Consider the following 12,686-nt stretch of genomic DNA (forward strand, 5'->3'; position numbering starts at 1 on the left):
TAAAAAAAACATGGTCTCTTAAATTATCTAACCAATGTACAATCTACAAAAATCCATGTCCTCTCTCCCCAATAGTAGCCATATGACACAGTGCTTACTAACCCTCCCCTTTTTAGAGTCTTCTAAACCTCGGATACTGTCCGTTCTTCTTGTATTCACAAAACTGATTACCAGTCTCTTCTGTGACCTGCAGTAAACCGTTGGAGGAAAAAAAAGAGAAGTGCAGCATTTGTCAGAAGCCGTGTCAGACAGCCGTGTGAGAGACGAAATGTACACTGCTTACTAAAGGCCAGACCCGAAAACTCAAACCAATATCCGATACAATGCCCCTACATCCATGATTAGCATGCACCTGTAAACATAAACGCCTTATAGACTCTTAGTTACACCCAGCACAACCCCATGTACATTGAACCGTAACGGTTAAATTAACCCGCCTTAAACATATATAAACAGACCCTCGGCTCGTACTCGGCACTCGCTGGGGAGGAACCTCCGGAGTTACGCCTCTGAGAAATAGCGCGTGCAGGACCAGCGGCTCAATTACTAATATCTTTATAAGGCGACTATAAGTCACGTGCCCTTGCCGGATCCTGGTACCAACTCCCATCGAGACGGATGAGGTTGAAAAATCCACGCCCTCACTCATCACTAGCATATATAACGGCGCACATCACAGATTATCTGACCCATTACAGCCTCTTCTTTACATCTCCATACCTCCACATACATGTCCAATCCGTTATTTCAGTTAAACCAGGCCGCCTATACCCCACCAGTGGAGATACCCCGCGTGGAAAGGGCCACGATGTTTGACGGCTTGACGACCGTTTCGCCTTCGTTGAGGCCGACTTCGAGGGGAGGCTCAGAGACGCCGTTGCCACAGCTTCCACCCGCACTCAACTCGCCCGAGGACTGCCAGAAGCGCGCACAACTCCCGCCGTTGCCGCAGGTCGAGTGCATTGCACGCGCACGCATCCCCACCACCAATGACACAGAGATTTACTTGCACTTGTACGCTAACGACATAGATCAGAAGGAACACCTTGCAATCGTGTTTGGCGAGAATATCCGCTCAAAGACGTTATTCCGTCAGCGCGGGGCGAACGAGCCCAGCCAGGACCGGATGACCCGTGGTGCGTACGTGGGCAAGCTCTACCCAGGGCGGACCGACGCGAACGAGGACACAAAGATGGGATTGAAGTTGGTGTTTGACGAAACCACAGGTGAGCTTCTCGGGGAGGTGAATCTCAGAAGCCTGATCAGTGAAGCTGAGCAGATCCAGAGGTTGAGAGAGGGAAAGCCAGCGTGCGACCCCACGTTGGCACGGATCCACTCAGAGTGTTACACCGGCGAAACCGCGTGGTCTGCCAGATGCGACTGCGGTGAGCAGTTTGACGAAGCCGGACGTCTCATGGGCCGTGAGGGCAGGGGCGTGATTGTCTATTTGAGACAGGAGGGGCGCGGCATTGGGCTAGGCGAGAAGTTGAAGGCGTACAACTTGCAGGACTTGGGTGCCGATACCGTCCAGGCGAATTTACTCTTGCGGCATCCGGCTGACGGCCGCTCATTTGGGTTGGCGACCAGTATTTTGCTTGATTTGGGCTTGGAGGAGATCAAGTTGATGACAAACAACCCAGACAAGATTATCGCCGTGGAGGGAAACGAGAGACAGGTGCGGGTGATTGAGCGAGTTCCGATGGTCCCATTGGCCTGGAGAGGGTTGGGCGGGGGGATTAAGTCGAAGGAGGTGGATGGGTATTTGCGGACGAAGATTGAGAAGATGGGACATATGTTGGATCAGAAGTAGTACTGACGTATGGAACGAAAGAAGCTGTTTTTGGATGAGAAATACCCGGGGCGGTTGAAGGCTATTATTAATGCGGTAATATATCCATCTGCTTTGATAGCCCTTAAAGCGAGAAACCTGATTCACTGGAGTTTCTCCACTGTCGGGGTCCTTATCCTTCGCGTATTTTACTTTAAGGGACCGACATCTTAATTTAATATCTGAGATATCCCGTCCATAACTTCAAGCACGTTTGATATACGCAGATCTAGCTTTTGAACAAAAAATAAAAGTTTTTTCTCATGGACATATATCACTAGCAGTTGGGAGAAGCATGGAAGTGTATTCATCTTTGTTAATCTTGCTAGGTAGAAGCGTAATCTATGGTGTATCTGTCAAACTACTATAAGCTCGGTAAGAATTTCAAGTCAGTTGTTAATTTATAATACTCGGGTTCAGGAACAATCCAAACTCCTCCAAATAGGATATTACCCTCACTATATCTAATCTATGAACATTCACCGTATACTTTAGTACCGACACAACCATACAAAAGCTGGGATTTACACGACCCCATTTTGCACTCTATCCAGTGCATACTGTTAGTCACCTTCATAGAAACCCTCAAAGTGGCTACAATCTGCACAGTTCCGAACCGTAGATATGCATTCCCCGGCCGGATCTGAACGCCGGAGAACTTGTCCCAAAACCAATAGCTAAGGAAAAATCCCAGACATCGCACCAATATATCACAATGTAAACTTCTACTGGTTTACAGTACTCCGGCAAGCCACACGGTGTAGCCTTCCTGTTTAAGCAGTAACACAAGCCTCCTTCCCTTTTTGGCGCGACGCGCTTCACATTTTTCACCCACCCGATCGACGCGCTCGCGCCGCTGTTGCTTTAAACGCGACTTTGCTCTTCCCACCCCCCAATACCGCACTCTACACCATCCATCAATACCATGCCCGAATTACCAGGGACGCCTGACATGGCCTCCTCACGCGACGATTCTTTGGTGCCTTCGTCGAGAGTATGTACCACGGTTTAGCCTGTGATCACCACTAACACCTCTAGTTCGAAACCCCAGAGTATAACCTATCCGAGTTCAAGGGCTACCAGGCGCGCTTCAACGAACGTGACCGCACGCAGAAGTACTTTGTAACGTCAGAGAACCATAAGCTCGACGTGGACGAAACGGCAAAGCGGTTCGCGTACCTCCTCGGGCTCACGGGCTTGTTCTCGCACTTTATCAATGCAAAGGCCGCGAAGGACCCCGAGTTCCAGAAGGTACTCGACGTGCTCGAGGCTAAAAAGGGTACCAAGAGACGCAAGACTGAGAAAGAGGAAGATGCCGAGTTGCTCCAGGACGAGAAGGAGGGGCAGACGATTGTTGAGTTTACCGAATCGCCCGGTTATGTGGACGGTCAGTTGAGACCGTACCAGATTGCGGGCTTGAACTGGTTGATCTCGCTTCATGAGAACAACTTGTCGGGAATTCTTGCGGACGAGATGGGCTTGGGAAAGACGTTGCAGACGATTTCATTCTTGGGATACCTCAGATACCTCAAGTGCGTGCCGGGGCCGCACTTGGTGCTTGTGCCAAAGTCCACATTGGACAACTGGGCGAGGGAATTTAAAATGTGGACTCCAGAGGTGAGCGTATTGATCTTGCAAGGAGACAAGGACCAACGCCAGGCGATCATCCAGAACCAGATGATGAAGTGCGAGTTTGATGTTGTTATCACGTCGTACGAGGTGGTGATTATTGAGAAGGCTTCGTTTAAGAAGTTTGCCTGGGAATACATTGTGATTGATGAGGCGCACCGGATTAAGAACGAGGAATCACTTCTTTCGCAGATTATTCGGATGTTTCATTCAAAGAACCGGTTGCTTATTACCGGGACACCGTTGCAGAATAACTTACACGAATTGTGGGCGTTGTTGAATTTTATCTTGCCAGACGTTTTTGCGGATAGCGAAACGTTTGATGAGTGGTTTCAGAAAGACGCTACCACCGATGCTTCGAACGGTGAAGTCGTAAAAAATGGCGAATCCGTTAAGGCCATTGATGGAGAGGCTGGGAAGAGCTCGGGTCCCGCACAGGCCACAGACTCGTCTTCGATTATCCAACAGCTCCACAAGGTCCTCAAGCCGTTCCTCCTCAGAAGAATCAAATCTGACGTGGAAAAATCGCTCCTCCCGAAGAAGGAGATCAACCTCTACGTCGGGATGAGCGAGATGCAGCGCACTTGGTACCAGAAGATCCTTGAGAAGGACCTTGACGCAGTGAATAGCACCAACGGAAAAAAAGAATCCAAGACCCGCCTCTTGAACATCGTGATGCAGTTGCGCAAGTGTTGCAACCACCCATACCTCTTTGACGGGGCAGAGCCAGGCCCGCCGTATACCACGGACGAACACCTTGTCTACAACGCGAACAAAACCAAGGTCTTGGACAAGTTGTTGAAGCGCTTGAGACAGGATGGGTCCAGGGTCTTGATCTTTTCGCAAATGTCAAGAATGTTGGATATCTTGGAGGACTACTGTATCTTCCGAGGCTACAAGTATTCGCGGATCGACGGGCTGACGGACCACGCGGATAGAGTCACCGCCATCGATGACTACAACGCGCCGGATAGCGACAAGTTTGCGTTCTTGCTCACCACCAGAGCTGGTGGTTTGGGGATCAATTTGACATCTGCTGACGTTGTTATTTTGTACGACTCCGATTGGAACCCCCAGGCGGACTTGCAGGCGATGGACCGTGCTCACAGAATCGGCCAGACAAAGCAGGTCAAGGTGTTTCGGTTTGTGACGGAAAACGCGGTGGAAGAGAAGGTCTTGGAGAGGGCGACCCAGAAGTTGCGCTTAGACCAGTTGGTTATCCAGCAGGGCCGAAATGCCGGCGAATTGGCCAAAACCAAGGCTAACTCCAAGGATGAGTTGTTGTCAATGATCCAGTTCGGTGCAGTAGACGTGTTCGGTCAAAGTGCTGGCGAGACGGACGATGATATCGAGCGGATTCTTGCAAAATCCGAGACCAAAACCGCGACGTTGGCGTCAAAATATGCCACACTCGGTTTGGATGACTTGCAGAACTTCTCCAACTCGGGGGAGTCGGTGTATGAATGGAACGGGCAGTCGTTCAAGAAGAAAGAGATCACCGGGATTGGAAACGTCGACTTCTCCTGGAACAACCCTGCGAAGCGCGAGCGGAAGGAAAACTACTCCATCGATCTGTACTACAAGGACATCTTGAACACCGGCGGTCGTACGGCGGGGGTCAAGACCGGACCCAGACCGCCCAAGCAACTCAACGCCGCGGATCACCAATTCTACCCAGCGCAGCTCTTCGAACTACACGAGATGGAGAAGAGTCACTTTAGAAAGGGCACGGGCTACGTGGTGCCATTGGTGGACGGGCCAGTGTCCACGTTGGAGGAGCGTGAGCAAGAGCAACTCTTGGAGCAGCAGGAGATCCGTGCGTCGCGGCCGTTGACGGAGGCAGAGGAGGCGTTGAAGGCGGAGTTGCTCGAGCAGGGCTTCGGGTATTGGGCGCGCCGCGAGTTCCTCGTGTTTATCCAGATGTGTGCGCGCTATGGACGCAACAATATTCACGCGATTGCGAGCGAGTTAGAGGACAAGACCCCGGCGGAAGTTCATGAGTATGCCACTGTGTTCTGGAAGCGCTACAGAGAGATTGACGGGCATGAGAGGTTTATTGCGCAGATCGAGACCGGCGAGGAGAAGCTCCGCAAGTTAAAGTTGCAGATGGAGTCGTTGAGACGGAAGGTGGCGCAATACCCGGTGCCGTTGCAGGATCTTGTGTTGCAGTTTCCGCCGTCAACGTCCGGCAGCAGAAGGGTCTATTCAGACGAGGAAGACCGGTATCTATTGGTGCAGATGTACCGCTTTGGGCTTGACAGACCGGACTTGTACGAGTTGCTTAGGGATGCGATCCGCGTGTCACCGTTGTTCCGGTTTGATTTCTTCTTTCAGTCACGGACCCCAGCGGAGTTGAACAGACGGTGTCACACACTCTTGATGTGTGTGGTGCGAGAATTTGAGGGGAAAATATCGTTGAAGAGGGGGGAAAAGGGTGAGGCTGCCGCGAAACGGGTGAAGCGCAGTTAGTGCGCGAGCCTACTACCCGAGAGCTGGCTAATAAAGCTCTCAGGTGGTGGGCACTAAACCTGAGATCCGAAATATGATGTATATTAATGTAGAATTACAAGCTTGAATGTTTGAGGAATGTGTAGGAGGGGGGGTGTTTCTTTTTCAGGTATATCTATAACGTTTCTTATATAGGCCTAAAGGCATGTGTGTCATTTCATAGTACTTAATCACCCTGGGTCTGAACCCGTGATACATTACAGGACTATTTGAACGTGAAATTATCCTTAGTCTCGGTTTATAATAAACTCCCGTAATCACCATGCAATGCCGTTTTCATTACTCTCAAGGTAGTTTCGTCTGCCTACTCAACAGCATCCCTCAATGCATCCACCACGTCCAAAATCGCGGTACTCGCAGGGGAATCAGGATAAAGATCCAAGAAGTTTTCACCCCTATCACAGCTCTTACCAATTCTCGGATCCAACGGCACTGAACCTAAAAATGCAATGCCCATCTCCTTGGCCAACAGCTCGCCCCCACCGGTAGTGGGCTTGAAGATTTTAGACTCTTTCGAACACCCGGGACACACAAACCCTGACATGTTCTCCACGAGCCCGAGAATCTTGATCCCCGCCTTGCGACAGAAATCAATCTCCTTTCTGACATCAAGCAACGCCACTTCCTGGGGCGTGGTGACGATCAAAGCGCCGTCAATTCCGCTCTCCTTCAAGTACGTCGTCACTGAGAGATGCTCATCGGACGTGCCTGGCGGCGTATCCACCACTAAGTAGTCAAGATGGGAGCCCCAGTCGACATCCTTCAAGAACTGCTTGATGAGACCGTTTTTCTTCGCACCACGCCAGATAACGGCAGAGTCTTGGTCCGGTAACATGAACGCAATGCTCATCATCGCCAAATTGTCATTGACATACACAGGCGTCCAGCCAGAGTTGGAAGAATGGATTGTTTCATGCTCAACGTTCCCGAGCATCCGCGGTAACGATGGGCCACAAATGTCCAAGTCCATCGCCCCAATCTCCAAGTCCTCATCCGCTGCAAGCGCCCACGAGAGCATCGTCGTGAAGGTGGACTTTCCGACACCCCCTTTCCCGGATAACACCAAGAGTTTGTGTTTAATGATCGAAAGACGCTCGTTGATTACCGCCATGTCGGGATCAGGCCCGATCGGCGTCTGGGAAGAGCAGATTTCCTGGTTGGGGCAGCCCGCACAAGCATCTGCCTGCCCAGCGGCTTCCGACTCCGGTCCGGGACAATGTTCGGGCTCGGGCGCTGTGAGATTGATGGAGGTGGTTATTACTTCCGTCATGTGTAATTTGTATTGTGTGGGTATGATAATGTTGTACGAATTCAAATAGAGACCGGTAAATTGAATGCAGATTTGGCCACATATTAGGTGCGGCGATTACTAATCAGGGCGTGGCGCAGGTGTGGCGCAGTATAAAAGAACGGTGAGATGCAGCATGTAGGATTAAGCCGTCAAGACTGCATAGTGAAAAGTGCTGCTCTATCAGTAAAAAATTGCGTACCTTAGGGCAGAAATCTAATCTGGAAAATCAGGGATAAGCCCAAGCAAAAGAACTAGGGGGAAGAATAATTATAGGCACATTTATGGCGTTTCAAAGAGGATTACTAGACCAACTCAAACCATATAGAATGTGTGTAGGACCCCCACCATCTGCATGACGGAAGACGTAACTGTATTTTTTTTCTTGTATATTTTTTATATTTTCACCGCACATTCAACCTACACTGTCCATCTAAACCTAGTAGAGGGTGCCCAACGGATCATTGGACCCGCTGTGACTAGGACTGATGTTTATGAGCGGCTCGACGATCCCGCTAGAGTTGTTATTCGGATTGGCTTTGTGTTTGAAGGTGAACCCAATAAGGCGCTTGTTCTCGCCCTTCAATGTTTCAGCTAAACGCTCCGCCTGTTCTTGCTTAGCCTTCACATCCTTGTACTTGTTGAGATCTTCCTCGTTGTCAAAGTCGTCAAAGTACCCTGCATCTTCCTCGCCATCCAATTGGGGGACAAACGGCGGCGACTTGGTACGCACCGCCAGCCAGTCCACCTCCGCAAAGTACGGCTGTTGCTGAACCTGCTGAAAGGAGCGGACACGGTCAAGTGGGGACGCAATCAAACGCGTGATCATGTGCCACGTGCGATCGGAGAACACATAGCGGCCCTGTGAGTCCTTCGGTCTGCGCAACGCGTCCTTCCAGCGGCGCAAGTTGGTGTAGGTTTCGTCGGAGGAGGAACCGGAAAACGGTGTGTAGCCCACCAACGTTTCGAACAACATGCACCCCAAGGACCAATAGTCGATGGTAAAGTCGTAGTTCTTGCGCTCCAACACCTCCAACGCCATGTAATCCGGCGACCCCACAGTGGAGTTCGCGTAGTAGACATCCTTGGCCCGGGCTTTCTGGTACAACTCCTGTCTCTCACGGATGGACTGCGATGGCGGGTTGTACTGCAAGTCCTTGACTGCGTTCAACTTGATGCGCATGCTCTCAATACGGTCGTCAGAAACGGTTCCGGCCGCCAACCCAAAGTCGGTCAACTTGATATGCCCGTTGTGGTCAACCAAAAAGTTCTCTGGTTTCAAGTCACGGTGCGTATAGCCTAACTCGTGCAACGCGTTCACAGAGGCAAACATCTCGGATATATAGAAGCGCGCGTGTGGCGGTTTTAAGACCCCCGTGTGGATCAAAAGCGTCCGGTAATCGCCGCCCGGTACGTACTCCATCGCCAAGAATAAGCGGTCGCGGTCCTGGAACGCGTACAACAACTTTACCAACCACTCGGAACGCGTGTTCGTAAGGATGTCGCGTTCTGTGAGCACGTGTCTGGTTTCGTCGAGCTTTGCCAAAATACGCTTGTTGAGGATCTTCAACGCGCAGATCTCCCGGGTGTCCTTCTTGCGCGAGAGATACACCTCACCGTAGCCTCCTTGCCCGATCTGCGTGATGGTCTCAAAGTCCTTGTGCTGTGGTCGGATGCGGCGCTTTCGGAGCAACGCCCGCTCCCGGCCCACGTAGTTCTTCCACTGTACCTGCTGTTCCTGAGGTGGCATCGCGCTCAACTGTTGCTCCACCTGGCGGACGCGCTCCTTGCGCGAGATGACGTAGTCGAACATGTCACAGTAGTAGTCCAAGAAGTACATCTGCGCTACCGTCACTAGCCGCTTCGTCTTCTTGTCGTTCGCCTTCTTGTAGAAGTCCGGCCCCAAGTTGGAGTTGAGCGTGTCCGGACGCCGTGTATAGTACGCCTTCGGTGGACCCGCATAGTTTGTGTTCTGGAACCGTTCCATCGGCCTCATCGGCTGCACCATCGGAACGTAGTTGTCGAGCGACTTGGTTGGTGAGCTATTCCAGTTTTCGTCATTGACGCTGATGTTACCCACAGAGTGGGACAAGTCTTCCACCTCGTGTTTGGATCTAAAAAATGACATAGTGGCTAGTGCCTTAGAGCTAGATGGAAGAAGTAAAAGCTGAAGTGAGTCTTATATAAGCGGTTTTGTTCTGTTGTCAAGACGGATCGTATCCACGCCGCCGCTGCGTGTTTGCAAACTGCCGCATCCGGCATTGTAATCTGTGATGATTTTTCCCCATTGAGGCGTAATTAAGGTCACGTGAGGATACAAAGAATTGGAGATTTAATCAATGCTTTTTGGAAGTAATAGTTGGTTTAAAGCAGGTTTATAGATGTAAATGGTATGGAGGGTCTGTTCTATTATGTTCTGTATAAAAAGAATGCTGTTATGTCGCCTTCGGGCTGGCCTGATATGCACCTGTTTATCTCAAACCGAAGTACCCCTGGGGTTAGATTTATTTGGTATGTACTTTACTGTTCCGCTAATGCGCACTTTTATCGCCTTAAAATAAGGGTGCTCGTGAAGTCTAGGTTATACCTATACGTATGCGGTATCGCTTTAGTTCTTTTAATGGTTATACGGTGTACTTGCAAGTTCCAACCTGCAGTACAATGCGTCTCAGCTATCACTTTGATGTCACTGAAAATAGACACACGTCCACAGCGTTTTGCGCCACATATATAATAAATTCAGCATTTGTCATTACAATCTATCAATATCTACTGTGATCTCAAATGCATCGTTGTCCACGGCCTCGGCAACGTCTTCCCACTCGCCGGTATCGTCCGAGTCATCATTACTCACACTAGGCGCCCTATGCCCACTGACCCGCTCTTCGTAGTCTGACAAGTGTCTTTTGATCAACCGCACAATATCATTTCGCAACAAGCACTCGTCCTGGTCGCTCCCACCGATCATCTTCAACCTGAGCCCGATCACATATAACTTGTAGTTGAACTTGGTGATGAAGATCTCGCTCAAATTGGTAGACGACTTGAACGCGTCCAAATTTTTGATATCGTTCTCCACCTCATGGAGAAGCCTGTCAAACTGTTTGGCAGACGCGGGGAACGAGAGGATAAGGATGAGCCCAAGCTTGTGCGTGAGCTTGATCCCAAGAACGATAATCAAGATTGCGATGGTGAAAGCCATGATCTTTTCATTGATCGCACAGGGATAGAACGGGTTATACGTGAGTAACAACAAGTCGGCGAGTACCAAGGTTAACAAGTGGGCTGGGTTGTTCATCTTCTGGGAAAGTCGCGCCCAGAGCTGCTGTCTATCCCACTTTGTCACCTTCAAGTCGCTCATGCTCACGATGTTTGCCAAACTTTTATGGCTGGAATCGCTTCTGATAAGCTTCGCCGAGACGATGGTGGTGAAGATGGTTAACAAAAGCATGAACAGGAATACAAAACGGTTTCCATTGACCACGTCATAGCCAGACATGTCAGGGTGAGCATGATGGTGGTGGTGGCTATGGCCACCAGACGGTGTATCGTGTGCATGACCTTCGCCCACCACAAACTCGGCCATATACGCCTCCACGCAGTGGTTCGACAAGTCAAACCCCACAAAGCTGAGCCAGATGGCCAAGGCAAACCCCGCAAGCACCTGGATACGACCCAAACCAAACGGATACTTGATCAGCGATGTGTTCCAACAGTCAAAGTTTCCCATGACGTTGACGATGATCATCGCCATGATCGAAACGGAATCGTAAAACACCAAGTGCGAAAGGGTATCAAAGTTGGGAAGACCTGTGTGGCGGTTGATGAGGTAGAGAAGCGCCGAAAGAAGCACGTGCCATAGCCCCCAGGCCACTTGGGTGCTCTGTTCATGCGACAAGCTGCCCCGGATCTCTCCAAGTTTTGGAAACGGCAACGTCACAGGGATGTTGATGTCTGCTCGCAGTTTCGGCTCCTGGAAAAGATTCATCGACACCGAAGAGTGCTTGTATCTGTGTCCCTTGCGGTGCGCCGGTTTGAGACCGGTGTTACTGGAGGTTCGCGTGTGCCCGGTCAAGGAGTTTGCCGAAGAGTTGTTGTGCATCATCATCTGCGACTGGAAGTTGAACGGTTGGCGAACAGGTGACTTGGAGCGCATTGGAGACCTTGCCCTGACGGGAGAACTAGTTCTGCTGGCGCGCTCGCTGATGGGCGGCGGACCTGTCACAGCGGGGGACAACGGAGTGTAGTTGAGCGAGGCCATCGAGGGTATTTTCTTATGGTGGTTATGGCGCTGGCTCGCGAAAGTAGGAACTGTGGGTGAGTTGAGGGAGTCTTGGTAGTATAGCATCTGGTCTCTCACAGGCGAGTCGCTGAAAAAGATCCCCGACTTGGGTCTGGGGGCCTGCGTCCGGAGCGCCTGCCTGGCGGCATTGTCTCTAGGAGACAGCGGGTCAAAGGCCGAATACCGTCTGCGCTGCTTCTCAGCCTTGCTGATAAGGCCCGCACCCAAGGATTTGAAGCCGGTGTCGCTATCGCTGGTGTCTGGCGGCTCGAAGTCGGGAATCGAAGCAAGCGTCATCACTGGCGACGGCGATAGGGTTATTTCGGGAATTTTGGTTTCGCCCTTTTTAGCATTGTATGGGATGGCTTTGGGGCTGGAGAGTTCTATCAGAGGCGGGTGGAACGGTGGCCTGGGAGGTGCAAGCCCTGGAGATTCCGAGAAGGGCATGCTAATTATAGATGTGGACAGCGCGACCCAAGATGTGAAACCAATAACTGATAGCGGTAAGTATAGGGAGGAGGGGTAGAGTAGTTGCGTAAACGAGGGGTTATGGTATTTATGGTACAAACCTTCAGATGCTCTTTTGCGTTGAAACTGTCAGTGCCGGGGAAGCTGGCTTGACCTTTGTCTTCATCGCCTCGTGTCTGAGGTTATCGTAAAAGTGAGTGCACCTACCAGATAAAAACCAAAACAGCAGGCGCAGAGGTTACACGGTAAAGGAACGTGGGCCGTTTATACCGAGTTGAAGTATGGGATAGACGCAAGGCAGCATTATGAAATGCAGAAAAGGCACCATGGCATGAGTAAGCATAGTTTGATAGTTTTTTTAATCCAAAGTAAACCGACCAGGAGTTCTTCCAAACTTGGATATCTATAATGAGAAAGCTGGTAACGCCGGGTTTTCGTAAAATGCATGTACTCTCTAAGTCAATGACTATTTTTGCCTTGCGGTGGATATTTGGGTTGGGAATTATTTTTGAAAGGAATGACTGGCCAGCACTTGAAGGCATCCGAGTGTCTCCGTAGGGGGAGGCAATGTAAGAAGAAGTTTCAACGTTCTTGAATCTTCTGGAAACCCCCGGTCTCGCTTTATTGTTCAAGACTAGTCTTTGAGATATTCTTCGCTCGCTATTCCTCAGCCGTATAACGCC

At 50.6% G+C, this 12,686-nt stretch overlaps 6 protein-coding genes across 6 annotated transcripts; 2 read left to right on the forward strand and 4 right to left on the reverse strand.

Moving 5' to 3' along the window:
- Nucleotides 1–808: 808 nt before the first annotated feature.
- On the forward strand, nt 809–1,810 carry RIB1 (GTP cyclohydrolase II; the record flags this gene model as incomplete). The annotated part of the gene is made up of 2 exons (XM_019131984.1): nt 809–1,243; nt 1,304–1,810. The coding sequence occupies 2 exons, from the start codon at nt 809–811 to the stop codon at nt 1,808–1,810; spliced, it is 942 nt and encodes a 313-aa protein (XP_018983188.1).
- Nucleotides 1,811–2,357: 547 nt separating this feature from the next.
- Nucleotides 2,358–6,032, forward strand: BABINDRAFT_163239 (chromatin-remodeling ATPase). Its single transcript, XM_019129794.1, has 2 exons — nt 2,358–2,822; nt 2,867–6,032. The coding sequence occupies exons 1-2, from the start codon at nt 2,754–2,756 to the stop codon at nt 5,924–5,926; spliced, it is 3,129 nt and encodes a 1,042-aa protein (XP_018983189.1). The 5' UTR covers nt 2,358–2,753; the 3' UTR covers nt 5,927–6,032.
- Nucleotides 6,033–6,269: 237 nt separating this feature from the next.
- On the reverse strand, nt 6,270–7,235 carry BABINDRAFT_40870 (Mrp/NBP35 family ATP-binding protein; the record flags this gene model as incomplete). The annotated part of the gene is made up of 1 exon (XM_019131996.1): nt 6,270–7,235. The coding sequence occupies one exon, from the start codon at nt 7,233–7,235 to the stop codon at nt 6,270–6,272; it is 966 nt and encodes a 321-aa protein (XP_018983190.1).
- Nucleotides 7,236–7,267: 32 nt separating this feature from the next.
- Nucleotides 7,268–9,411, reverse strand: DBF2 (serine/threonine-protein kinase). Its single transcript, XM_019129795.1, has one exon. It carries the CDS (start codon nt 9,379–9,381, stop codon nt 7,693–7,695), a length of 1,689 nt encoding a protein of 562 aa, XP_018983191.1. The 5' UTR covers nt 9,382–9,411; the 3' UTR covers nt 7,268–7,692.
- A 444-nt stretch (nt 9,412–9,855) lies between these two features.
- BABINDRAFT_53755 (Zn(2+) transporter) lies at nt 9,856–11,442 on the reverse strand. Its single transcript, XM_019132201.1, has 2 exons — nt 10,132–11,442; nt 9,856–10,056 (listed from the first exon to the last, which is right to left on the reverse strand). The coding sequence occupies exons 1-2, from the start codon at nt 11,407–11,409 to the stop codon at nt 10,006–10,008; spliced, it is 1,329 nt and encodes a 442-aa protein (XP_018983192.1). The 5' UTR covers nt 11,410–11,442; the 3' UTR covers nt 9,856–10,005.
- Nucleotides 11,443–12,094: 652 nt separating this feature from the next.
- Nucleotides 12,095–12,686, reverse strand: BABINDRAFT_94833 (uncharacterized protein). The gene has a single exon (XM_019132967.1). The coding sequence runs from the start codon at nt 12,543–12,545 to the stop codon at nt 12,207–12,209; it is 339 nt and encodes a 112-aa protein (XP_018983193.1). The 5' UTR covers nt 12,546–12,686; the 3' UTR covers nt 12,095–12,206.

This window comes from Babjeviella inositovora (assembly GCF_001661335.1).
Source record: "Babjeviella inositovora NRRL Y-12698 unplaced genomic scaffold BABINscaffold_13, whole genome shotgun sequence".
NCBI classification, from domain to species: domain Eukaryota; kingdom Fungi; phylum Ascomycota; class Pichiomycetes; order Serinales; genus Babjeviella; species Babjeviella inositovora.

Bases quoted from the DNA above. Each gene is read 5' to 3' on its own strand.
- DBF2 (XM_019129795.1), bottom strand. From the start codon at position 9,381: ATGTCATTTTTTAGATCCAAACACGAGGTGGAAGACTTGTCCCACTCT.
- BABINDRAFT_163239 (XM_019129794.1), top strand. From the start codon at position 2,754: ATGCCCGAATTACCAGGGACGCCTGACATGGCCTCCTCACGCGACGAT. The intron at 2,823-2,866 runs GTATGTACCACG...TAACACCTCTAG, and splicing joins CTTTGGTGCCTTCGTCGAGA to TTCGAAACCCCAGAGTATAA.
- BABINDRAFT_53755 (XM_019132201.1), bottom strand. From the start codon at position 11,409: ATGCGCTCCAAGTCACCTGTTCGCCAACCGTTCAACTTCCAGTCGCAG. The intron at 10,057-10,131 runs GTCAGTGGGCAT...GACGTTGCCGAG, and splicing joins TGTCAGACTACGAAGAGCGG to GCCGTGGACAACGATGCATT.
- BABINDRAFT_94833 (XM_019132967.1), bottom strand. From the start codon at position 12,545: ATGCCTTCAAGTGCTGGCCAGTCATTCCTTTCAAAAATAATTCCCAAC.